This window comes from Ambystoma mexicanum, chromosome 10, assembly GCF_040938575.1.
Source record: "Ambystoma mexicanum isolate Mex_15411 chromosome 10, UKY_AmexF1_1, whole genome shotgun sequence".
NCBI lineage: Eukaryota > Metazoa > Chordata > Amphibia > Caudata > Ambystomatidae > Ambystoma > Ambystoma mexicanum.
In genome coordinates this window covers 1593883062-1593907204 of record NC_090932.1, presented here as the reverse complement: position 1 = coordinate 1593907204, position 24143 = coordinate 1593883062, and the positions used below count along the sequence as shown (strand labels likewise).

General features: G+C 48.6%; 1 protein-coding gene across 2 annotated transcripts in view; it reads left to right on the top strand.

Moving 5' to 3' along the window:
- The window catches only part of CLTCL1 (clathrin heavy chain like 1), an 804099-nt gene that overhangs the window by 694016 nt on the left and 85940 nt on the right, over nucleotides 1-24143 (top strand). For both annotated transcript variants that reach the window (XM_069619951.1, XM_069619950.1), the window contains exon 31: nucleotides 18394-18469. In XM_069619951.1, coding sequence (XP_069476052.1) covers nucleotides 18394-18469 — 76 coding nt within the window. The remainder of the gene's footprint in view (nucleotides 1-18393; nucleotides 18470-24143) is intronic.

Genomic DNA, 24143 nt, shown 5'->3' with positions numbered 1-24143 from the left:
CTGCTTCGGAAACTTTTTTCGGTGTCTGCGTCCTGCGTCGATGACGTCGATGCGCCGTTGTCGAGGACCTCCTCCGACGTCATCCGATGTGATAAGTAGGACGCACGACGCCCGTAGCCTCAGTTCCGTTTTTTCTGCGAACGTGTTGCTTCGTGATTCTCGGTTCACGCCTCAACTCTTTAGAGTTCTGTTCTTCGAACCTGTTCGTTTTGTGAAAATCCTTCGTGTGAAGATGTCTTCTACTTCGCCCCCGCGTCCGGGCTTCAAGAAGTGCGGGGAGTGTGGGTCCAAGATGTCGGTGACTGACTCGCACGACGCCTGCCTCTGGTGCCTGGGGAGGCCCACGACACGGATGACTGTATCGACTGCCATTCGCTCACGTCCAAAGCCTTACGCGAACGTAAGAAGAAGTTGTCGGTAGGTCGGGTGTCCAAGCCCAGGAAGTCGAAGTCTGCGGGGCTTTCGACGGATGATTCGAGGGGTGACTCTCCGCGTCATCGTCGGAAGTCTCGTGGGTCTCCTTCTAGGAGTCGGTCTCGCCACTCCTCAGCCTCTTCGAGGCATTCTCGGAAGCGCCGACACCGGTCGTCTTCCAGGTCCTCTTCGGAGGACTCTGCCCGGCACGTCGCTTACCCCACCAGCCGTGCGACGCTGGAGGAATGGGCTTCCTTCGGGAAGAAAATGCTGGCGATTCTTGAGTCGCAGGGTACTATGCCGTCCGCGCCCCCGAGTGGGGTCGGTCGTGAGAGGTCGAGAGACACCGCTCGCAAGAGTGGTCGGCACGAGTCACGGGAGAGGTCCCGTTCGGACAAGGAGACTCGTTCTCGACGTACCCGTTCCAGGTCCCGGTCCTCGACGCGTTCGAGACCGCATGCACCTGTGAGGTCTTCGAGGAAGACATCGACGTCTGAGGCGTCGAAGGCGTCGACAGGCTTTCTCGAGGCTCCGGCTCGGAGGAAGTCGTCAAAGCCGTCGACGCTCAGGTCGTCGAGGGACACGCTCGGGGCTCCGGCTTCGAGGGCTGTGTCGACGCCGCCGTTGCTGGAGGCGCTGCATCTGACGTCGACGCCGATTTCCTCGACGCCGATCCTCTCGGCACCGATGCCGGTTCTCTCGACGCCGGCGCCGATTCGCTCGACGCCATCGACGCCTTTCGTGTCGGAGGTACCCCGTGGCACGGGAGAACCCCCTAGGAAGGCTCTGGTTAAGAGCAAGCACTCTCGGGTGCCTTCTTTTCGCCACCTGGACTATATTTCAGAGGCGGATGAGGATTCTGATGGCCTGGTTCCTAGTCAGGTTCCAGATGAAATTGTCTCGGGCCATAGTCAATTTGACGATTTGAGACAGTCACTGCATGATGCCAGTGGACTGGACACCTCTCCGGAGGTGGAGTTTTGTAGGCCTGAGCCTGGCTCTCATGCCGATTCCTCGTACCGGCGCCTTATGGCTAGGGTTTCTGAGTACTTGGGATGGTCTGCTCCCCCAGGGGAGTTTGTGCAGGATGATCTGACGGACATCCTTGATGTTGGTCCCCCAACTGATCCGGTACTGCCGTTCCATATGGCTTTACAGAGAAGGGTGGCGGCGGCTTGGACTGCTCCGGAGAGTCTCCCGGCGGTGGGCAGATCCTTGTCGCGAAAATACCGTCCAGCCAGTAGCGACCCCTGCTACTTGACCAGGCACCCTACTCCGGAGAGTTTGGTGGTGCAGGCGGCCACGGCCCCGGCAAAGCAGGCGTCGTACCCTACCATCCCTCCTGATAGGGACGACAAACGTTTTGATGGCTGGGCGAAGAAAGTGTTTTCTTCTGGTGGTATGGCGCTTCAGGCGGCCAACTCCATTTGTGCCTTGTCTCGTTTCACACACACTCTGTGGAACTGTGTTGCGTTAGCGGCTGAACATATTCCCGAAGGGGACGAGCGGGATGGTTTCCTTGCTATGGTCCAGGATGGTAAGGATGCCATGTGCGAGTCCGTTCAGTCGGGTTTGGACTTAGCTGAATGCGTCAGTAGGTCCATGGCGGCGAGCACCGTGATACGCAGGTTTGCGTGGTTGCGGAAGTCGGGGTTTGCTCCTGATGTGCAGTCCCGGCTCCTCAACATGCCCTTTGACGGTGAACACCTTTTTGGCAGCAAGGCTGACGAGAGCCTTGAGAGGTTGCAGACCTCGAAAGCTGCGGCGAAGTCGTTGGGCGCTGCAGTTCGCCAACCTCCGCCTTTTCGTCCTAGGGGACAGCAGTGGAGGGGTGGTTCCTTTCGCTATTACTCGTCCTTCAGTAAAGCGAGAGGAGCTGGCAGTCAAAGAGGCCAACGCAGGGGTACCAGAGGTGGACGACAGGGTACCCGTGGTGCCAAGGCCGCTCGGGCAGTTGCCTCTTTGCCCTCAGGTAACGCCGCGGCCGCTCCCACTCAGTCATGAGGCCATGTCCCATGGTTCGCCGGTTGGGGGAAGGCTGGCGCAGCATCTTGTAGAGTGGCAAGCCATTACTTCAGATGTGTGGGTTCTGGAGATCATAACCCACGGCTACGGTCTTCCCTTTTGGCACAGGCCTCGCGACAATCCACCGGGGAACCTCTCTTTGCAGAGTCCGGATCCGCTCCTTGCGCAGGAAATTCAAGCCCTGCTGGAGAAAGGCGCCATAGAACTGGTGCCTGTAGCGGAGAGGAACATGGGATGGTATTCCCCTTATTTTTTGATTTCGAAGAAAGACGGGGGATTGAGACCCATCATGGACTTGCACGGTTTGAACAACCTCCTCAGGAAGGACAAGTTCAAGATGGTTACTCTCTCTCAAGTCCTCCAGGGCCTTCAGCTTCAGGACTTGTTGGTGTCACTCGACCTCAAGGATGCTTACTTCCATGTGCCGATCCATCCCAAGCACAAGAAGTACCTGAGGTTCGCGGTTGGCGACTCGCACTTTCAGTTTCGGGTCCTGCCGTTCAGATTGACCTCCGCCCGAGGGTTTTCACCAAGCTCATGGTGGTGGTGGCAGCGCATCTCCGGCAAGGGGGGATTCACGTCTACCCCTACCTGGACGATTGGTTGATCAGGGGGAGCTCTCCCGAGCAAGTCCTGGATCATCTGTCCGTCACCTGCCACTCCCTTCACAGACTGGGCTTCTCCCTCAATTTAAAGAAGTCCCATTTGACGCCAACACAGCGGCTCCAGTACATCGGAGCAGTGCTCGACACTTCCCTGGGGCAGTGTTTTCCTCCCCAGGTGAGGGCTCTTCACATTCAGCAGATGGTGCACAAGTTTCAGCATGCCCAGACGCTCCCAGCGTTCGAGTTCTTGAGGCTGCTCGGCCTCATGGCATCCTGCATTCTTCTGGTGCCAGAGGCTCGCCTGCGGATGAGATCTTTGCAGTGGGCGCTCAAGACGCAATGGTCGCTGTCCTCCGGCAGGATGTCGGACCTGGTTCAGGTGCCGCCCTCGGTCGCCCGGGACCTTCTGTGGTGGGCCGTCGAAGGCAACTTGATGAAGGGGGCTCCTTTTTGGCTTCCCTGGCCGGAGGTGACGATCGTGACGGATGCATCCCTCACGGGTTGGGGAGCTCATGCCAACGGGCTGACAGTCAGCGGTCGTTGGTCTCCGTCGGAGTCCAGACTCCATATCAATCTGTTGGAGCTGAGGGCCGTCAGGCCTAGCCCTGAAGGCTTTTCTGCCGACTGTGCGAGGAAAGAGTGTCCTGATCCTGACGGACAACACAGTGGCCATGCACTACCTCAACAAAAAGGGGGGGGCAGGGTCACTTCCTCTGTGCAGGGAGGCGATGCAGCTCGAGTTCTGGGCCATACAGCAGGAAGTTTCGATCTCGGCAGTTCATCTGGCCGGAGACGAAAACGTGACGGCGGACGCTCTGAGCAGGCAGAGCACGATCTCTCACGAGTGGAAGTTGGCTCAGGAGATTCTCCTGGAGATCTTTGCCCTTTGGGGGACCCCTCAAGTGGATCTCTTCGCCTCCAGTGTCAACCGGAAGTGCGAAAGGTTTTGCTCGCTGGAATTTCCTCCAAAAGGAGCCTTGGGAGACGCGTTCGTGGTGGAGTGGTCGTTCCCGCTGCTGTACGCGTTTCCTCCAGTCCCCGTCATCCCGCAAGTGCTGCGGAGGTTACGGAAGTTTGGTACCTGGATGATCCTCATTGCTCCGGCGTGGGCTCGGAGGACGTGGTACCCGGACCTTCTCGACTTGTCCATCTGCCCTCCGCGTCGTCTTCCCTACCGAGACGATCTGCTCTCACGGGTCAGATTCTCCATCCAGAGGTCAGATCCCTCAACCTTCACGCTTGGCTTCTGAAAGGTTGAGGTATATGGATTGGGACCTCCCTGAAGACGTGATGGAGGTGTTGCTTTCGGCCCGAAGGCCAGCAACAAAGTCTCTGTACCGTTGCCGTTGGCGTAAGTTCTGCGACTGGTGCCGAGTTCAGAATGTGGATCCTTTTGCATGTGACATCCCCATGGTTCTGTCCTTTTTACTTTCTTTGGCCCACAGGGGCTTGCAAGTGGGTACCATTAAAGGTTACCTGGCGGCGCTGTCCAATTTTAAGCGCTCGTCTGAAGTGTTCTTACTTTAAAATCCCTTTAAATTCACAGTTTCTGAAAGGGCTCACTAATGTGTTCCCTCCGTCACCTTTCCTGGTGCCCAGTTGGGATTTAAACCTTGTTCTTAAGTTTCTTATGGGTGCTCCGTTTGAGACTTTACATTCTTGCCCTTTGAGGCTGTTAACTCTGAAAACTGTGTTTTTAGTTGCGGTTACTTCCGCTCGCAGAGTGAGTGAGTTACAGGCACTTTCAGTTAAGCCACCCTTCACTGTATTTCACAAGGACAGGGTTGTCCTTAGAGTTCGTCCTTCTTTTCTTCCGAAGGTAGTGACGGAATTTCATTTGGCCCAGAAGGTTGTTCTTCCGGCATTCTATCCTCCTCTGCATCCTGGTAAGGAAGAGGAGAGGCTCCATAGGCTTGATCCTAGGAGAGTTTTAAGCTTTTATGTTTCACGCATGTCCCGGGTCAGAGTGGACGATCAACTCTTTATTGGTTACGCTGGAAAGCGTTTAGGGCAAGCTGTGACGAAACAGACTTTGTCTCGCTGGATTATTTTGGCCATCTCGGAGTGCTACCGCTTGGCGGGTAAGGACCCACCGGCTGGCTTGCGGGCCCATTCTACCAGGGGTATGGCTGCATCTACTGCCCTGCAGAGGGGTGTTCCTATTCGCAACATCTGTGATGCAGCCACCTGGGCTTCAGTACATACATTTGTACGTCACTATTCCCTTGATTCCATCCGAGCACAGGATCTGGCCTTTGGCAAGGCGGTCCTTTGCTCTGCTATTTGATTGGCTATTCTAAATTTTGATTCTAAATTCTTTCCCTCCTCCTTGCTCTGGTACTGCTTTGGGAGTCTGTCATAGATATGGAATACGTCGGAGGACCCAATCCCCTCGAAGAACAAGTTACTTTCTTACCTGGTAACGTTCTTTCGATGGGATGGTCCGACGACGTATTCCATATCGCTCCCGCCCTGCCTTCCCCGCTTCACAATTCCTTTTGCGATTGCAGCTTACGTTCCGCAAGGCTTTGTGTCTGACTGGCAGTTGACTAATGTCACACGTTCTGGGGGAAAAAACTACAGCTGAGGCTACGGATGACGTCGGAGGAGGTCCTCGACGACGGCACATCGACGTCATCGACGCAGGACGCAGACGCCGAAAAAAGTTTCCGAAGCAGCACAGCTGTGGTGATTACATGTCATAGATATGGAATACGTCGTCGGACCATCCCATCGAAAGAACGTTACCAGGTAAGAAAGTAACTTGTTCTTCTTAACACCAAGTAATTTGTGCTATTTTTAAAATGCTTTTTTATCTTAACGTCCCACTTCAGATAGGCAGGTATAACATTAGAGCCTCTTACTTTGACATTGCTTTGCTGGTACCCCTGATCCTAACATATCTATGGAGCTTTGTGGATGGAAACATGGGACGTGGGCCTGTGTCAGTTATTTCCAGTTTTTTGTGGAGTATTTTTACTCCCAATTATTCTCTGTATGGAGTGTTCACCTCGTTTTGTGGATTAAAAGTGGCTTGTATGCAGTAATCTGTAGGACTGATGACACCCCAATCCTTAGAGGGTAATTCTCTCTGAATGGACAGATCAGATGCAGCGTTATCCAGGATAAAGGTTGTTCAACCCATGAGGAAAGAGTATGCCGAAATAGAGTAGCAGTCAAACAAGCTGAGAGCGGGGATAAGTGTAGCTAATTAGTGCATCATAAAAATAAATGAGATGCGTGTGCTTTGGAAACCCACAATGTGAAGAGGTATGTTTTAGAGATGAACATTTTTAAAGCTGAAGTGATGGGTGGACTGCGACTTCGTTTCTAAACATCTGTCAGCTCTGCACCAGTTTGTCAAAAGTATCTTGCATTCTGTTTTTAAATTGATCTAATAGATGACTTCCTCCCACGGATTCCTCATCCATGATATTCTGTCCACAGCAGAGCTGTTCAGTGGACTAAGGGTGGTCACTAGGTCTCCAGTATCCAACAGACAGTTCAGGAAGGCACAGAAGTAGCAATCGTCAGAGTACCTAAGGAAGACTGTTCAAACAGGTAGGTACTACACTTAGTGAGGTTGAAAGAGTGCAGGGACTGCTGAGAAGACAACCTAGGAGGATTGCATCAGTGGGCCTGGGTGAACTGGATTGGAGGACTTCCAATCACAAACACCCCAAAGCTACACAGGAGAATCACAAAGGCTGAAAGTAGGTAAATATCCCAGCCAACACAGTAACTCAGCATGAAGAAGAGTTTCAGTAGGGGAGACTTCAGGTTTTGGCCTGCAGATCCTGGTCGATGGATTCCTTTGTCATGAAGACGGAAGACAGGACTTTGGAAGGGATTTTGCAGCAAGGATGAACAGGGAAGGCTCCAAGCAAGATTTTCTTTGTGGCTGGATGTGTGGTTTTGGTGACCTTTTCAGAAGAAGACGGAATATCGCTGATTGGATTTGCGTGTCTAATATGGTCCAGCACTCTTGTGAGGGGACTTCAAGGACTGGAATCGTGTCTCTGGCGGTCCAGCAGGATGCCACCGAAGTTTATAGCTCGATTCAGAAGACCCTGCACTGCAGAATGGCTGGAGGTTCAAGGGTATTGGGGTAGTGTATCCCCACAAGGTCACAGTAACACGTGGGATGGCCCAAAACACAGGTGGTCTTTAGTCTAGTGGGTCTCAACAGGCTCTGGGTCATTGTTTTCATAGTCCCCAGTACACTTAGAAGGAAGGGTAACAGCAGTCTCCGATTACACAGCAGGCTCTCTGGTAGCTGGAAATCATCTCAGCCCCGGTTTCTTCACTTTCCGATTCAGGTCCAGCCGTCGACTACCTCTTCAGCTTCCAGGGTCAGACTTCTATGCAGGAACGCAGCCAATCAAACAGACGTGCAACTTTCAAACTTGGGGGGTTGGCAGTCCTTGCAGGACAGCCAGCCTCACAGTTTGATCTGGATTCTTGTAAGGCAGACTGGAAGACAGAGCTGCAGAGTTTTGGACTCCTCCCTCGCTTCCTGCCTTCAGACACTCTGGAGACTGAGCCGGCTTGATTGAGGTCTCCCACAGAAGATAAAAATCACACAAAGGACTTTCCTACCCTGGAAGGCAAGGGAAACCCCAAAAAAGGACAAGAAGCTCAAAAATAGCAAAAAGAAGACAGGGCTATTTTGGTAAAATGGGCACCCATGGGGGTGTCTTTACAGCAGCTGGGAAAGCTGCCCGCGGTAAAGGTGCACCTAATTTGTAAAAAGGTTTCTCCACCAGCCATTTAAGGTAAGCTTGTCCCTGTAAGAAAATTGTTACAGTGCTAGTGAGAAAGGGGATACATTGCATCTCTCTAGCATTCCACATAAGGTGGGTGTGCTGGTTTTGCCTAACATTTAGAATGGATAGAAATATCCTTTCTACCCTTGGGAACTGAAGTTTTCACAAGGTTAGCCAGAGAAAGTAAATCTGGAGCCCAAAGGGCAACCCTGTAACAATAAAAAGGTATATACCAAATGTTGTCGGAGGATAAAAAGGACCCCCCATAAAAGAGTTAAAGGATCTGTGAGTGTGGAAAACGATTCCCACTCACGGAGGTATAGGGAAACATAATCTACCAGTACAGCACAAGTTCTGGGATTCTTAAGTGAGGTAGATTTGGCTCTAAAATTAAAATCTCACCTAACAAGGCCCCAAAAGGCTAACACTGCTAGCTTTTAATGATGCATTAGAGGCCCCTGTACTGGAGGTGTGGGGAAGGTCAGCCTCTGTGCAGGCTATGGTCAGGGATCTGACCAGGAAGAACAGTACTGCACCCTCTGACCTGGCCTTCTTGTCCACTCATGCTTCCCCCCAAGAGCTTGGTGGTAAAGGCCGCAGCTGCATATGTGAAGTAATCTAAATTCCCTTCCCCCTGACATGGAAAAGAATAGTTTGGACACCTGGAGGAAGATTGTTTTTGCTTGCCCTATGTGCAATCAACGCTTCTTGTACCCTGGTGAAATTCTTGTTCGGGCTCTGGTCCTCAATAGCCAATGCATCTAAACACATCCCTGATGGGATGAGATGTCTTCTTGTCTATGCTCCAGGACGGCAGAGAACCCTCTCGCCAGATTCTGCAAGCTGGTTATACACACTGTTGATTGTGTCACCTGATCCTTGGCCACAAGCACGCTGGTCAGGCGTTATTCCTGGATGAGGATGTTGGGCTTTGCGCATGATGTTCAAGCTAAGCTCTTCGTGCTCTTTGATGGACAGAATCTGTTTGGGGCTAAGGTCGATGGTGCCCTTCAAACATTTCAATCCTCAATGGTTACAGCACAGTCCTTGGGTCTGGCTGTTCAACATCCCTCTACCCCTTCTTCGAGTGGTTGGAGTTTCTGCCCCTTTGCCTCCTATGCCCCAGTCGAGGTCAATCGGCCCTGGGAAGACTGCAAGGTAGACTATTCCATAGGGGATGGGGGAGGAGGTGCCCCCAAAGGTTGCGTGTCGGCGGCCACCGTCCCCTCTCCACCACAAAGTGCAAAACCTCTTGAGATATTCTGCCACCAAACCCCTGTGGGGGGATACTTTTCTTATTCAGCATGGAATGGTCCATGACCTTGTTTGATGCTTCGGCCATAAAGGTCATCCAACAGGGTTCCTGTCTCCCGTAGGTCCAACGGTACCCGAGTCATGGCCCTCACACCAGCGCCTTGCCTCTGGCTCACATCGTCTTGGAGGTGGTCCATCAGCTTCTCTCAAAGAGTATGATGAAACTAATACTGCGCTTAGAGCCAAGGGTCCAATACTGGAATTGTGGCTTCTAAACTAATTCCTGTGTAAAGTAAAATTCTAGATGGTCACTCTAGCCCTTGAACTACAGGACTGGTTGTTTTTACTGGACCTTCAGGAGGCCTATTTCCATGTGTCCATTCATTGGAAGCACAGGAAGTGACTGAGGTTCGTTGTGAGCCAACATCACTACCAATTCAGGGTCCTGCGGTTTCGGTCGGTCTTCGTTACCCAGGGTTTTCACCAAGCTGCTAGCCGTGGTAGCGACTCGCCTCAGAAGGAAGAGCATTCATGTCTTTCTCTACCTGGATGACTGGCTCGTCTGAGCTTGCTCCCTGGACCTAGTGTTGGAGCACCTACTCAGCACATGCAGTCTGATGCACAGCTTGGGATTTCCCTGAACTTAAAGTCTCTGGTTTCGCTCTCTCAGTCCCTCCATTTCATCGGCGTGGTCCTGGACACTTGCCTGTGCAGGACATTCCCGCCCCAGGACTGAGTGGCGGACATCTATCGGATTATTGATTTCTTCCAATCGCAGGGATAAGTCCCTGCCTCAGCTTTTCTGTGCCTACTAGGCCTCATGGGCTCCTGCATCCTAGTCATTCTGGAGGCTCAGCTGTGCATGAGATCGCTTTAATGGCTCTTCCGTTGCCAATGGTCACAATTTCAGGGCCACATGTCAAGTACTCCTGCAGGCTCCAGTCCAAGTGGCTCAAGACCTTGCGTGGTGGGCTGTGAGCGAGAACTAGCTGAGAGGAGCATTGTTTCATCAACCCTGGCCCAAGCAATGCTGGTTGCGGTGCTCACATGCATACCTGATGGTGAGCGGACTGTGGTCTCCCTGAGAGCTATCGGGCTGGCCCTGGTTGCCTTCCCTCCCTCTCTGAAAGGCAAGGTTCTGCTGATTCTGAAGGACAACACAGTGGCCATGCACTACCTAAACGAGCGAGGTGGTGTGGGTTCCTTGCCTCTGTGCAGAAGAGCAATGTGACTGTGGTTCTGGACTCTGGGGAACGGTGTTGCTCTGACGGCGGCTCGGCTGGCAGAGAGAATGTCACAGCTGATGCCTTGAGCAGAACGACTTCGGTCCCCCACGAGTGAGCTCTGCTAGGAGGTTCTAGGGGAGATCTTCTGCTTTTGGGGGATTCTTCGAGTGGACCTCTTCACTTCCAGTGTTAACTGGAAGTACGAGGAGTTCTGCTCCAGGGAATTTTCGTCATCCGAGAGCTCTGGGGGACTCTCGAACGGTTCAGTGGACTTTCAGCCTCCATTTGTGTGTTCCCTGTCATTCCGCTGGTTCTCAGGAGACTGCGCCTGTTGGGAACCACGATGATCTTGATCGCTCCGGACTGGGCCCGGAGTACATTGTATCCGGAGTTGCTGGACAGGTCCATCTGCCCTCCCTGGTGCTTTTCGAGGAGAGTTGACTTGCTCTTCCAATCGGATATCTTCCACCCTCATGCTTAGCTACAGGGAGGGTGAGATTCAAGGAGTGGGACTTGTCAGACAGCATCCTCAATGTGCTCCTTTAAGCTAGGAGGACCACTGTGAAAACCATTTATGCCTGAAGATGTCTAGTCCCTGTCCTTGACATCTGCCAGGCTACAACTTTGGACATGCTTACGAAGCACTACTGCTTGGATTCCCTTGCAGGCCAGGATGCTCGTTTTTGTAGGGCAGTCCTCCAAAGTTTTCTGGTTTACGGTGGTAGCATTGCTTCCTTCCCTCCTCCAGATTTACGTACTGTTTTGGGAGTTTATCATAGATGAGGATTCCATGGCAGGAAATAATCCATTAGAAGAACAAATTACTTGCCTCTCAGTAATGTTCTTTCTTATGGATGTTCCTCATCAACCTCCCTACCTGCCTATCATGGCAGATAGCTAGTACGCAATCTGTTCTACGGTCCCTGAGCTTCAGAGTGCTTGGGAAAAGGGTGCAACTGAGATTGCTGGGCGCGGCACCGCTCTATATAATGGCCTGCAAGTCCTATCCTTCGCAAGGTGCCTAGAGGCATCGGGTGGAGCCGCCCTTCACTTTCTGGCAGCAGAAAAGCTTCAGGAGAACAGCTGTGCTGGGATAGGGATATCGTAGATGAAGAATCCGTAGGAGGAACATCTATCAGAAAGAACATTACTGAGAGGTAAGTAATTTGTTTGATGCAGATCTCGCAGCCTTTCCTAATGACCTATGGGCACAAAAGGTCTTTGTCCGGCACATTTTAGCATTTTAACCCTCACCTGCTTGAGTACGCCGGCTGTCTATATTGGAACACCCATTGCTCTTGCTGCAATCTTATGAATGTAGCCCTTAATTTCAAGTGCAGTAGAAATCTCATAAGATCTAACAGATGTAGGAAATCTGACCCTAGTGGGCTTGAAAATAGCCCATTTGTGACATTGTTACACATGCTCAGCCAAAGAACTGATGTACAGGTATAGTCTTTGACTAAATAAATAACTGGTGCCCATGGATACCCAAGGTTTGTGGCGTTACAGATCCCAGAGCACAATGTGGGAACCCCTTCTGTCCCCCTGTCCTCCCAGCTGGACAATGATGTAATGCCCCAGATTACTTTAGAAGTACCTTGTTTATAATGCATCGCAACTGGTGTATAGTCCACTTGGCTAGTAAATGATAATCCTTGACTTTTGTTAAAAAAATAAAAAATAGAAATTAAGAAAAAAAGATTTGGCTAGCATAGGTTAACCTTTGGCCTTTGCATGTTCTACTTGGCTGGATTGAATGCCCCTAGCTGCTGTTGCACTTGGCTAATGTTATGATGGATTTCCAGAATCAGCCCTGTGGACAGCTTCCGAGAGGCCTCCTTATTCCGGTGAACGGGGACAAATAATGTCCAACCAGCCTCCATCTGGGTAGTGTGGATGAGCAGCACAGCTTAGGCGGGTGTCAGAGTGGTGAATAATTCAATTAAGCACATGAAGATCACTCTTAGTACAAGTTGGACAGAATGTCTAAAAATGTAGGTATTTGTGTATGCCTTAGACAGACTCTTCTGAAAAACCACAGGTAAGTAACACACTAAAACATGCACTGCTTTTCTTCTATACACATTCACCTTGATTTCCTTTGCTAAGAACACAAACACTTAAATACAGTTTGATGTAGATTTCAAGATACTCCAAGTGTAGCAAAGCAAGTGAATAAAGAAATGGAACCAGATAAGTAATCTATGTTGGGAAAGTGTTTCTAAAGTCCAACTAAGCTCTTCATACAACCATATCTGAGGCAGTAAAAAACTCCACGCCTAGTATAAGCTGTACCACCTGAGAACATTTAGTAGTATAAACCTAGCAGCCAGGTGTATCTTAGGAGTGAGAGAGGGCTGTAGCTTGGAACGAAGACATTGGGCCTCATGGCCATGCCGGTCTGGAAACAACGGTGGTGGTAAACCCGCTGCCACTGTTGCCTCCGGACCGGCAGACTAAGAGTTCAGCAGGCGGGTTGGCCTTACTCCTGCCAGGTGTGACCTGGCGGGAGTAAAGCCACCCACCTGCTGACAGAAATGGAAACCCTGGCACTGTTAATTAGGGTACCGCTGTTTCCACGGTCCCCATTCCCATGGAGTCCTGTGGGATGTAATGCCCCGATAATTCCGGCAAGTCCAGAGCCGGTAATTCATTCCTGGTCCTATGGCAACCTGCTGGTTTTTCAGGCACGGTTACCGCCGAACTTGGAATGAGGTCCATTGTAGCATCCGTATGGTCCAAGGAAATACTGAAACACTATTGTAAAAATAAAGGGTTATTTAAATGCAAGTAGGCCAAGATAAATCTCTAGAAAGGTAAGTACGTTCACTTATCATATAAACACAATTATAAAAACCAACTCCATCGTTAAGGTATCCAAACCAAAGTATACCCTTATTTAGATTACAATGAGCAGTCAAGGTGAATCAAACATAGAACACATTCAGAATGGCAATAAGTTATTCTTGGGGGGAGTAAAACCAGGTTAGCTATGCTTTCAGAATATTTCCAGCAATTCAAGGGCAGTAAGACCCTATTGGTCCCAATATTCAGTCGATGACGCACTCAATTAGACCAACACAGTTACACAGATCTTTCAACATATGTACCTTTTATCAAGAATGGATACAATTACACACCATGTTACTTTCTGGAACCTAGTTCAGAAGGAGTAACTTAACTTGTATACTGTATAGAGGGGCCTTAAGCTGCTCAAGAATAGTGTGGAACACAGTGCAACTATTTTAGAAGTGCACTAAAGCAATTCAGTGAAAGCACAACCCAACAGATGAGTAATTTACCATGTATCAATTAACCACACACAGAGTGACTTTAGTCATGCAAGTAAGAGTACTTATTTGAATTAACTCAGCAACATTAGTTTAAGAGGAGCAGCAGCTATTCAAGTTCAGTATAACCGATTGGTATTTAAACAATTACACTATTTCTCTCCACTGAATAGATGGTGAATAGATGGTTTAACCATGTATACTTTTCAGAAGTGTAGAATACAATTCTAGGGTAAGGAGGAACTCGTATAAATATGTGCTTTAAAGCATTTCAGGGAAAGCATTACCCAATTATGCATTTTTTAAAAAGACACAATGTATTTCAAGGTAAGTAAGCAACCCATCACATTTTTAAGAATGGCTTTCAGCAATTCAAAGGTTAGTATTAACGACAAGACTGTCTTAGAAATGCACTGAAGCAGATCGGGGAAAGCAAAACCCAACGGTACACTTTAAGAACAACACTTATTCAAAGTAGGTAAACCCTATTGGTAAGCTTTTACACTCACTCAATTAAGAATAATAAAAACAGTACCAACACGTATTACTTTTTAGAAGCAGGAAACCCCATTCGAATTAGTAACTTGCATACTTTTTAACTGAGTAACCAGCAACCTAAAGGGAAGTATTAACTTCAGGACACTGGGTGACTTATTCTGTTAGAGATACAGTTGCCACACTAACTCCTTTAGCAAGTAAGTACCTTTTACACTTGTTATATTTTCAGGACAGAAGCCTTATCAAAGTCCTTTCCATTGTAATTGGTTATTTAGAACGTGCTTAATACCCAGAGGTTTCTAAGCGTGGACCCCGGGATCGAACCTGTGTTGCTCCACGTAGTCTTGCTTACAAGGCGGGCGCATTGCCCCTGAGCTAACCGCCCAGACCAGCAGGGTTTCTCAGAGGCAGAAGAGGGACCCTTGTGGTCTAGGTTCCAGCTGTAGACAGGTCAGCATAGGTTTCAGTTGCAGGAAAGTCAAAGTTCCAGAGGATAGCTCTTCAGACAAGTAGGTATTAACTTTAAAGTTAGTTTAGTGTTCCCGCACTTCACAGAAGACTCTTTATGCATTCCAGCATTAGGCCTGGGCGAATGGTATGGGCAAACTCCCAACCACACATCACCAACTCGGCCTCACAGGCTTCATACAAGACTTAAGATAAGTATTACCAAAGCCAACACAGTACCTCAGCTGAAAATGAGAGCTTCTGGGTGCAGCAGCACAGGATCCAGTCCTTTTGGTTTGTGGTCTGGAGACTGAAGAAATGGACACTGAAAGAAAACTGGAGGTAGTCGACGGGGGAGGCTTCGAACCAAGGTTTCTTTACAGCTTATGGCTCTGTGAATTTGGCACCCTTTTACAGCTACCTGATGAATGAATATCGCTGGTCGGATTCTCTTTACTCTCTCGGTCCTGCACTTTGGCGATGGGACTTTAGGGATTCTAATTGTCTCTGGAGGTCCAGCATGATTCCAACAAAGTTTCAGCAGGTTTCGGATTTTGGAAGACGTTGCACTGCACTCAGGCTTGAGGACCCTTGGCATTGGAGTTTTGCAGCCCAGCAAGGTTAAAGCATGTCGAAGGATTGCTCGTTTTGCAGGCCTTCTTGAGAGTAGATGATCGGCCTCTGGGTAGGAGTCATTGTTCTCGGGACCCGCAGGTCACTTGGGAGGAAGGGTAACATCAGGCTCTGGTTAAAGAGCAGGATTTCCAGTCGCTGGAAATGGTTACAGCTATTGTTTCTTCATCTTCCTCTACGTATTTGGTTCCAGTGTTAGACTTGTAAGCAGCTTCCAGGATCAGAGTATTTATCAGGAACTACAGCACAACTTCTGCAAACTCTCCCTGCAGTTTACGGAATGGGGCTGTCTGGCTGTCCAGTTAGGACAGCCGGCTTTCCAGTAGGCAGAACGACGGAAGACCGAAGAAACAAGCCAACAAGAAATGGTGAAAAAAGGAGACTGATGACCCTCCTGTGCATTACTGCTGCTGATTTGACAGCCTGCAAGAAATAATGACTAAGTCATAAAAGTAGTTTCACTGCCACCAGCCATTCAAGTGAACTTGTAATTTCAACAAAAGTGTTACTAGGTAAGTGAGAGAAGGGATGCAGTGTATCTCCCCAGCACTCCACATAAGGTGGGGTGTGGTGGATGTATATATAAAATGTAGAGGGGATTGAAATCCCACACTACACCTTGGGAACAGTAGTTCATCCAAGTACATTATAGAGAAATTATAAAGGGAAGCCCACAGGGACTTAGAAGTATGGCAAAAAAGGGTTATTAGAATAAAACAAGAGATCAAATAATCTGAAGCAGGTAAGTACTTTTGAACCCCCCAATTCAGATCAAGTTAACCCTTTCCTGAAAGAAAGGTAAAAAACACAATCAGAGGAGAGATGAGTCATTCATGGAGCCAGGCCAAAGTCAATTGGGCAAAACTATGTGAGCTGAAGCACTTCTTACAGGTAGGTAAAAGTCTTGCACAATGTTTTAGAAGTCTTTGTAGAAAAGATGAATCCATGTTGGGCCACAAGGTGATTAGGCTTGTGAGGTAAAGAAGCTGTTGGCCACTCTACAAAAGCAACCAAGACGAGACTCAACTGAGATCAAGTAAGGCTACAAAAGAGGTAAGTTCTTAGACTGTACAGTACCTTTGGTTAGAAGAAATGGTTCCAGCTGGTTTCTGTTCCTGTGTGGGTCTGCAGATCCTGTTCCTGTGCCTCAGTCATGGGGTCAAGAGGGAGGACTTCTGGGGACTCCTGCAACACAACGGGACGGTCGGCGAGAAAAGGACAAACTTCTATTCAGCGGCACTTTGCAGTTTCAGCTCCTCGCGTCTCAGCAAATAGCACCACTGCAGACTCTCGCATAACACTCTGGACTTTCCTCGCATCTGGGGTCCAGCACTCTGTTGAGGTGGCTCCGGCTTGGTCAGTCCTGCTTACTAAGAGTCCAGAGGATTTTACAGTAGCTCGGGTTTGACTTAAAAGTGATGCACTCCAATCCGGTGTTCCCCTCACTGGCAATTCGGTTCCTGCAGAAGCAAGGAAGTACAGCCAGCTCAGAGAAGATGTCCATACGAGTTCACTTTGGAGTTGATTGGTCCCACCAACTCAAGGGGAGAAGTCGTCCTTACAGGGCTTCTCTAGTCGAAACGAATTCGGAGTATCAGCACAGCAGCAGGGCTTCACCGGGCAAACCAATGGTCCAGGAGTTGCAGCAGGCGTCTTCCTCAAGTTCATCTTCGGATTACTTCGTCCAGTGGTCGTCTCTGCCTTCCAAGCCAAAAAGCCTTGCCTTTTATGCAGGTTTCTCCCATTCATTCGGCCTAGCTGTAAGTCACCCAGCATGGTGGTTGTCCTTGCCGGACAGCAAGCCGGCCAATCGCCTAAGAGTGCATTCCTGTCTCCTAGGAGCTAAGCACAGGGTGTTTTCAGGCACCTCCCTCAAATCCTGCCCTGCCAGACACTCTAGAACCAGAGACCAGCTTCACTTGTGAATCCCGCCAAAGACAAAACTAACAAAGGGACCAAACCTGGTTTGGCACACGGAGTAAATTCAAGAAGGACCTTTCCAACAAGAAATGACAAAAAAAGATGACCGGGCCATTTTGACAAAATGGGCACCCATTGGTACTTTACCAAGGCTGCAATTGCAGGCCGCGGGAAAAACACATAATGGTAATAAAGTAAACCACTGCCACCAGCCATTAATTGTCAAAAGGGTAACATACAAATGTTACTTGATAAACTAGACAAAGGGGATACTAAGTAACCCTTCCAGCACCCTATTGTAAGATAGTGTGTGCTGGGTCTAGAAAGTTACAAATGTAAGTAAAGTCAATTTCACTTACTGCTCTTGGAAACAGTAGTTTATCCAAGAGAAGGTATTTAAACCTTGGGGAAATCTGAAAGACTTCCCTGTGGATGCCTATGGAGTTTGTCAGACTCCATACTTACAAGGAAACAGAGTTCAAATCACATTAAAATACATGATTGGGGGGAAAAAGTCTCACTCGCTCCAGGTTAAAAATTAAAAGTCCTAAAATCCAGCAAAGTTGCTTGGGGTCTCTAAGGCAGAGAGGAATTAGCACATTTCTGAGAATTCTTCCTAACAGCGGCAAAATGCAAAGGTGCACAAAACTATTAAACACACAGTATCTTCTGCCACCAGCCCATTCTGGACACATCATGTAATTAACCACAAAGTTACCAAAAACAAAGTTTTACCACACTTCACAGAAGGTGGTCTGTGTGCAGATAAAAACAAACAGATTTTTACAAGGGATAACCCTGTACTGATGGCCATAAGGACGGATCAATGCCCCCAGACCAGATGAACGTGGCGAGCTAAATGTAGCAAAAAGGCTTCACTTGCCTCCAAAATGTCCTAGAGCAAAACAATAGCACACTGTAGGGTGTCCAATTGATGTATGTGGAGGGGAAAGCAGGAAAAAGAATAATCTTTCCTAACAGCTTGGATTAGATCCCCCTGACTGGTGTATAATAAGTCTAGCTTGTGGAAATCCACTTGGGTGGAATATGAAGCCCTGCTGGTGCATTACTGGCTTGGCCTGTGTAAAGACCCCTGACTAGTTTAGCATGCTCTTGCCTAGCCAGTATGCTTCTGTCCGACATCTTGTCCATGTTCCTCTTGTGCTTGTGTGACATCCTCTTGTACTGGAATGCAGCCCTCATGCTCTGGTGTGTAATTCTCAAGGCCTGGTGTGAAATCATGTGCTGCTGTGTTGTGTTCCGGTTGTTGTTCACCTGCACTTTAAAAATGTCTTTCTTTATTCCTTCAAAGGTGGACAAACTTGATGCTGCTGAAAGTCTGAGGAAGGAAGAGGAGCAAGTAGCCGAGCCTACGCCCATAGTCTTCGGTAGGTAACTGATCATAGTGCATCTTTCTCATCCAATCAAAGTGTATAGTGGTGTGTACGGATGTGATGGCACTAATGTGTTATCTGATAGGATCTTACGATGGTAGCGGAGTAAACATTTGTGTAAACCAGAGGTATAAATGATGCTGTGTGCAAGAGGAGCAGCTCCATTCATCAAATGTACACTGGGTTACATATTGTTTCAACAGGTTCTTTTCTATTGGTTGGGTGCTGTTAAGGTATACTAGCAATCTCTCGTCTTGATTTGGCCTATAGTATAGAACTGGCCCATCTTCGGGCCTCGGCACGCTCAGTAAACAGGTTCCTGTTACTTTTTACAAAATTGACTGAACAGAAGTTAATGTCTGAGCCAAGTCCCATAGCGTCTCCGACCCTATGGACTCCCCATGCAGTCTCAGTCCTCTCCTTTTTCTCTTATTCACCCATTAATGGTGGAACCAGATGGGAAATACTCTTACCACACTTCTCATCCGCTAGGTGCATCATTAATGCCTGCCAGAAAGGCCCTGTCCTGGCCCAAGTCGCTCAGCCCAACCTCCTCCTTCTTGGGCATCTTCCATCTCTCTTCAACTTCCTCCCGTCTTCTGCCACCTCCAACAAGTGTACCACATCACTGTACGCCTCCTCGGAAGACCTTCAAAGATGGCAACCAACTTCAATATTCACCTGGACTCTCCTGATGCGGCCACTGGACTCTTCTGCAGCCTCTGACTCTTTCCCTCACAATTCTTCCCTCTGGCCTGACCCACTCAGCCGGACACACCTTGCATTTGCAGACATCCTCTTCTCACTACACCTCTCGCCTGGTCGGACCATGCTCTCCTGTCCTCTCACCTGGATCTCTTTGGTCCCCCTGCTAAGCCTCTGCACGCACTACCAGTCTTTCTCCGTCATTCCACCGATGAAGCGTGTGTCCGTTACTGCTTTTGCCACCACTTTTATTCCCCCTCCAGACACCGACTCAGCCACAATGATTCAGCCCCTGCTAACCTTCACCTTCATCTCCAACACTCTGGACATCCTTGCCCCTGTCATGAGTATTTGCGTGAAGCCTGCCTCCAAGCACACCTGGTTTGACTCCGACCTAGCCTCTCTGAATCGCAAGTTGCTGAACTGAAGTGTCTAGCTTTGAGCGCATCCACTGACAGACTGACCTGCCGCCTGCTCCAAAGGCAATACAGACTCTCCATCCGCTCGAAGAAGGGGGCTGTGAAGGCATATGAAGCAAGACACAGACAGTTTTATTTAACTTGGAAGTAGGTTGGAGTAAGGCCTAACTTGCCTTATGCTAAGGTGGGCTTTCCCTACCTAATGAAAACTGATAGTCTGTGTGAGGATGTCCATTTTAAGTCTGTGTCCAAACCCTATACTTTATTTATTTTATTTATTGGATATGTGCAAGGCGCCTATACAACAAATGTTGTTTCAAGTTGCCACAAGACAAAAAGAGGGACTGGGGACAAGGCAGAAAGATAACAATAACGGTCCTACTTGGCCTTGTGGCATTCGGATTGTGCAAGTGCAGTAAAGAAGGTTGGGGGGAGGGGAGGGTGCCGATCTGCACAAGATGGGAAGTGCTAGGGAGGGAAAGGAAGTGCAGGGTAAAGTGGAGGGACCCCAAGTGAAAATGGAGCGTGGGGGGCATGGGACTAGGCGAGTGCTAAGGGGAGGACAGAAGGGCATGCGCCAGGGAATTCCACAGGTTGCGGGAGGTGCAGTTGCACATGCCAAGTGCAGGCATGGGGAAGAGAAATTAAGGGTCTTGAGGTGCTTCCGGAACTTAGGAGATCCGGCTCAGGCCTGAGAAGGGCTGGGAGACCATTCCAGAGGGAGGCTTCTGTGGTGGAGAGAGATCTACCCCCCCACTCTCTGCTTGGAGGAGCGTCTGATCTGCAGAGAGTTGGAGCTACAATGCCGAAGGGCTCTAGCAGGGATGTATTTTGGGAAAGAGAATTGGATGTAGCGGGATTCCAGGCCCAGAACATCTTGTGGATGATGCAGAGGGTCTTGAACTTGATCCTAGCAGCAACCGGGAGCCACTTTAGAAATTTTAGGGCTGGAAAAATTGGGTGCCTGGGCTTGAGGCCCAAGGATAAGTCTCGCAGCCCTAGTCTGGATTAGTTGAAGGGGGCGAAGAGAGGCTAAAGAGAGATTGAGGAAGAGACTGTTTCAGTAGTCCAGCCTAGATAGGACCAGAGCTCTGGAGACATTGAGTTTCTGTCGGAAGGTAAGGAAAGGAAGAATGCCTCTGAGGAGGTGCAGCTGATAGTGTGCCTTCTTGGCAAGGTCCACGATGTGAGTAGAGAAGGAGAGAGAAGAGTCCAAGATGACACAGGTTTTTTGGCTCACAAGGGGGTGAGGGAAGGGGACCCAAAGAGGGCGCCCAGAGGGTAGGAGATATATCGAGCTGGGTCGATATCTGCTCAGGTGACCTCCCTCGGATCAGCCAGTCGTCCAGGTATGGGAATACTTGAACACCGGATCTCCTGAGGTGCACCGCTACCACTGCCATCAGCTTGGTGAAGGCTCTGGGTGCGAGGTTAGTCCAAAAGTGAACACTTTAATCTGCTTTTAGCTTGCAAAAGCAAACCTTTAGCATATACAAACAGTAAAACAATTTTATACATACATCAAAACAATTGTAAACATACCTAGAAACTAAGTAAAATACAAACTAATCAATTTCATAAGACACTTTTCCAAAAAAGTAGCAATTACACAATTTCATTTCAAGATGCCCTAATCTAAAAATATCAGAGTAAAAAGTACCCACCATTAATAGGAATGTCCACATTTCAAATAACAATTGAGTTAAACATCCCATCATTGCTAAGGATATGCTTAAGTACTTTCTGCAGAATCGATTGGGCAACCTAGCATCTGTAGTCAAGAATCTGTGTTTTATAAACTGTCCAGTTGGGTACTTTCAGCAAGGCTACCACAGTCTACTAGAAGTTGCCTAATGGTCTCTAACGACCCACATTTGTTAAAGAATCTACAGCATCTTAACAGTGGACTCCAAACAGCCCTAGTGCCCAAGACCTCTTGTCGGGAGTAGATTAAAACGCATTCTCATAAATGCCTGTCTAAAATAGTTGTCAGGGTACCTCTGCAAATACTTCGGAATATAATTCAACAGTTTTGCCTCATTTTTAAAATGTGTAAACACGTTGGATCACGTCACTTGATCAATGTAGTATATACAGTCACGCCTCCACACTTTGGTTTTTATACCCTGGGGGTTTGTGATTAAATCTAACTTGTTGCAGTTTGCTTCCCTCAAACATTCCTCCCTCCAGTTTGACAAGATAGCATCTTACCCCGTTTGTATGGCCTCTGCCAAGATTGGAAAAAAAGCTGGTCATCACCCTACAAACACTTCAGGTAAAAATGTTACTGTTTCCACTTTGCCTTAACATGCATGGATAGTAGTCCCAGTACATATCAAACTAGTTGAATTGGTAAGCTCTTAGGCAGTCCTAATACTTTCTTCCAAAATACTCCCTCAAGTATGTTTGTTAATTAGTGCTGCACACAAAAGGGTATCCGCTCCATGGAATATTATTGATACCACCTTTAATTTAATAGAAATGCAGTACTTGGAGTAGGGAGAATTTCCTGATTTTTTTCTTTTTTTTTTTTTTTTTTTTTTTTTTAATTTTAGTATACACTGCACTTGAGGCCAACAACGCCATCTTCTGCCTCAGCGTGGCAGCCCAGACAACTTCCCTTGCTTCATTATTAAAGTCGAAGCCTAGATAACAGTAAAAATTTACTTTTGCCTCTGGAAAACCAGACTGGTTCAAGCAAAGGAGAAATTACTTATGGTAGTGTTCTTTCTATGGATTCTTCTCCTGCAGATTCCTAATCTGATAGTAGTGGACGTCGATTTGGCCGTTGCTCCGTCTTGCGCGTTCGTTGGCTCTGGATGTGACCTCGGGCATCGTATATTTACCACGTCACTACGCGCCATACCTCCGTTCCTCCCTTTTTCCATGTGCTTAAACGCTGCAGCGGAAATCAATGGAAGGTAAGGCTAACCAGCCTGTAAAAAAACATAAAGATGGGAAACATTCCAATAGGGAGACCCCACAGAATTAGGAAATGGAAGGATTTGGTTTTGTTGAAAAACAAGTGACTAGCCAGATAGAAGCTGTCACCTCGGAGCCATCACCAATCGTCCCTTTGCTTAGAGGGATGTGCCAAGCCATAAGAACTTTGAGTAGGAATGGATGGACAGGGCGATGAGGAATCTGCGGGAGAAGAATCCATAGAAAAAAATATTATGGTAAGTAATTTCTCGTTCAATGGATTGCTTTTCTCCCAATGATTTTTCATCTGATACTCCCCAAGCAGTTAGGATGGAGGCGGGCGAAGTGCTACAGTAGCAGATTTTGTAGAACTGCCCTTCCAAAACGTGCATCAGCCACGCGGGCAACATCCAGACAATGTTGTATGGTAAACATGGGCTAGGATGACTGTTGCCGTATGACAGATGTCCCTAATGGGAACTAGTTTCTGCAAGGCTGTAGAAGATGAAACCCCTCTTGTCGAGTGTGACATGATGCCGGAGGAAGCTCCCTGCCTGAAGACTGACAACATTCTGCGATGCAAAGAATAATCTGAGACAGTCTCCTTAGTTATAGCCAGACCCTTGTGGGACAATGAATGGGCCACAAACAGCTGGTCAGATTTTTGGAACTCTGACGTCCTAGCGATGTAAAAGCTCAAGGCTCTTCTGGGATCTAAATGGTGGAATCGCTCCTCATCCTTATAGGGGTATGGTGGAGGGTAGAAGACCAGTAAATCTATGGACTGAGAAAGGTGGAACTCAGAAACCACTTTCAGGAGAAAACCAGGCCTGACTTTAAGGGCCTGATTTTCCCAAAAATAACAAAGGAATGGGATCTTACAACACAATGCCTGTAACTCACTAACCCTCCTGGCAGACGTTATTGCAACCAAAAAGGCTGTTTTCAAAGACAACAGTCTCAAGGAACAGGAATGCATGGCCGCAAACAGAGCCGCGATCAAGAATGTCAGAACCGGATTAAGATCTGAATCTGGGACAACAAAGGTAGTTGGTGGAAACTTATTCACAAGTCAGGAATTGGGCCATAACCGGGATTGTAAAGAAAGAACATTGATACTGGGACCTTTTGAATAAAGACAAGGCCGCCAAATATCCTTAGAGTGTGGTAACCTGAAGGCCTGCTGAGGCCAGTGATTGAGAGAACACCACCACTGTAGTGGTGGGGCAAGAGATGGGGTCGAACTCGCATTCCCTGCACCATGCCTCAAATCTTCTCCATCTGCATGTGTACAGAGATCTTGTAGACAGCATGCGTGCAGCCAGCATGCCTCAAAAACTTCCTCTGAGAGGTCCCAGTCATCATACGTCATCCTCTCAAGAGCCACGCATTGTAGGTTCAGGGACTCTGGGGTTGAGTGGAGTACCTGACGTTTCCGACTGGGTCAGGGGATCCGGGTGCCGAGGCAACTGGTGAGGTAGACAGATCGGAGTAGCACGTTCTCCCCGTCCGGGGCGATTAAGAGCATGGTTGCTCAAAACCTCTTCAATCGCCTGAGAACCCAAGCAATGACTATAATCGGGGGTGGGGCGGGGTGAGGCATAGTAGAGAGGGAAGGTCCA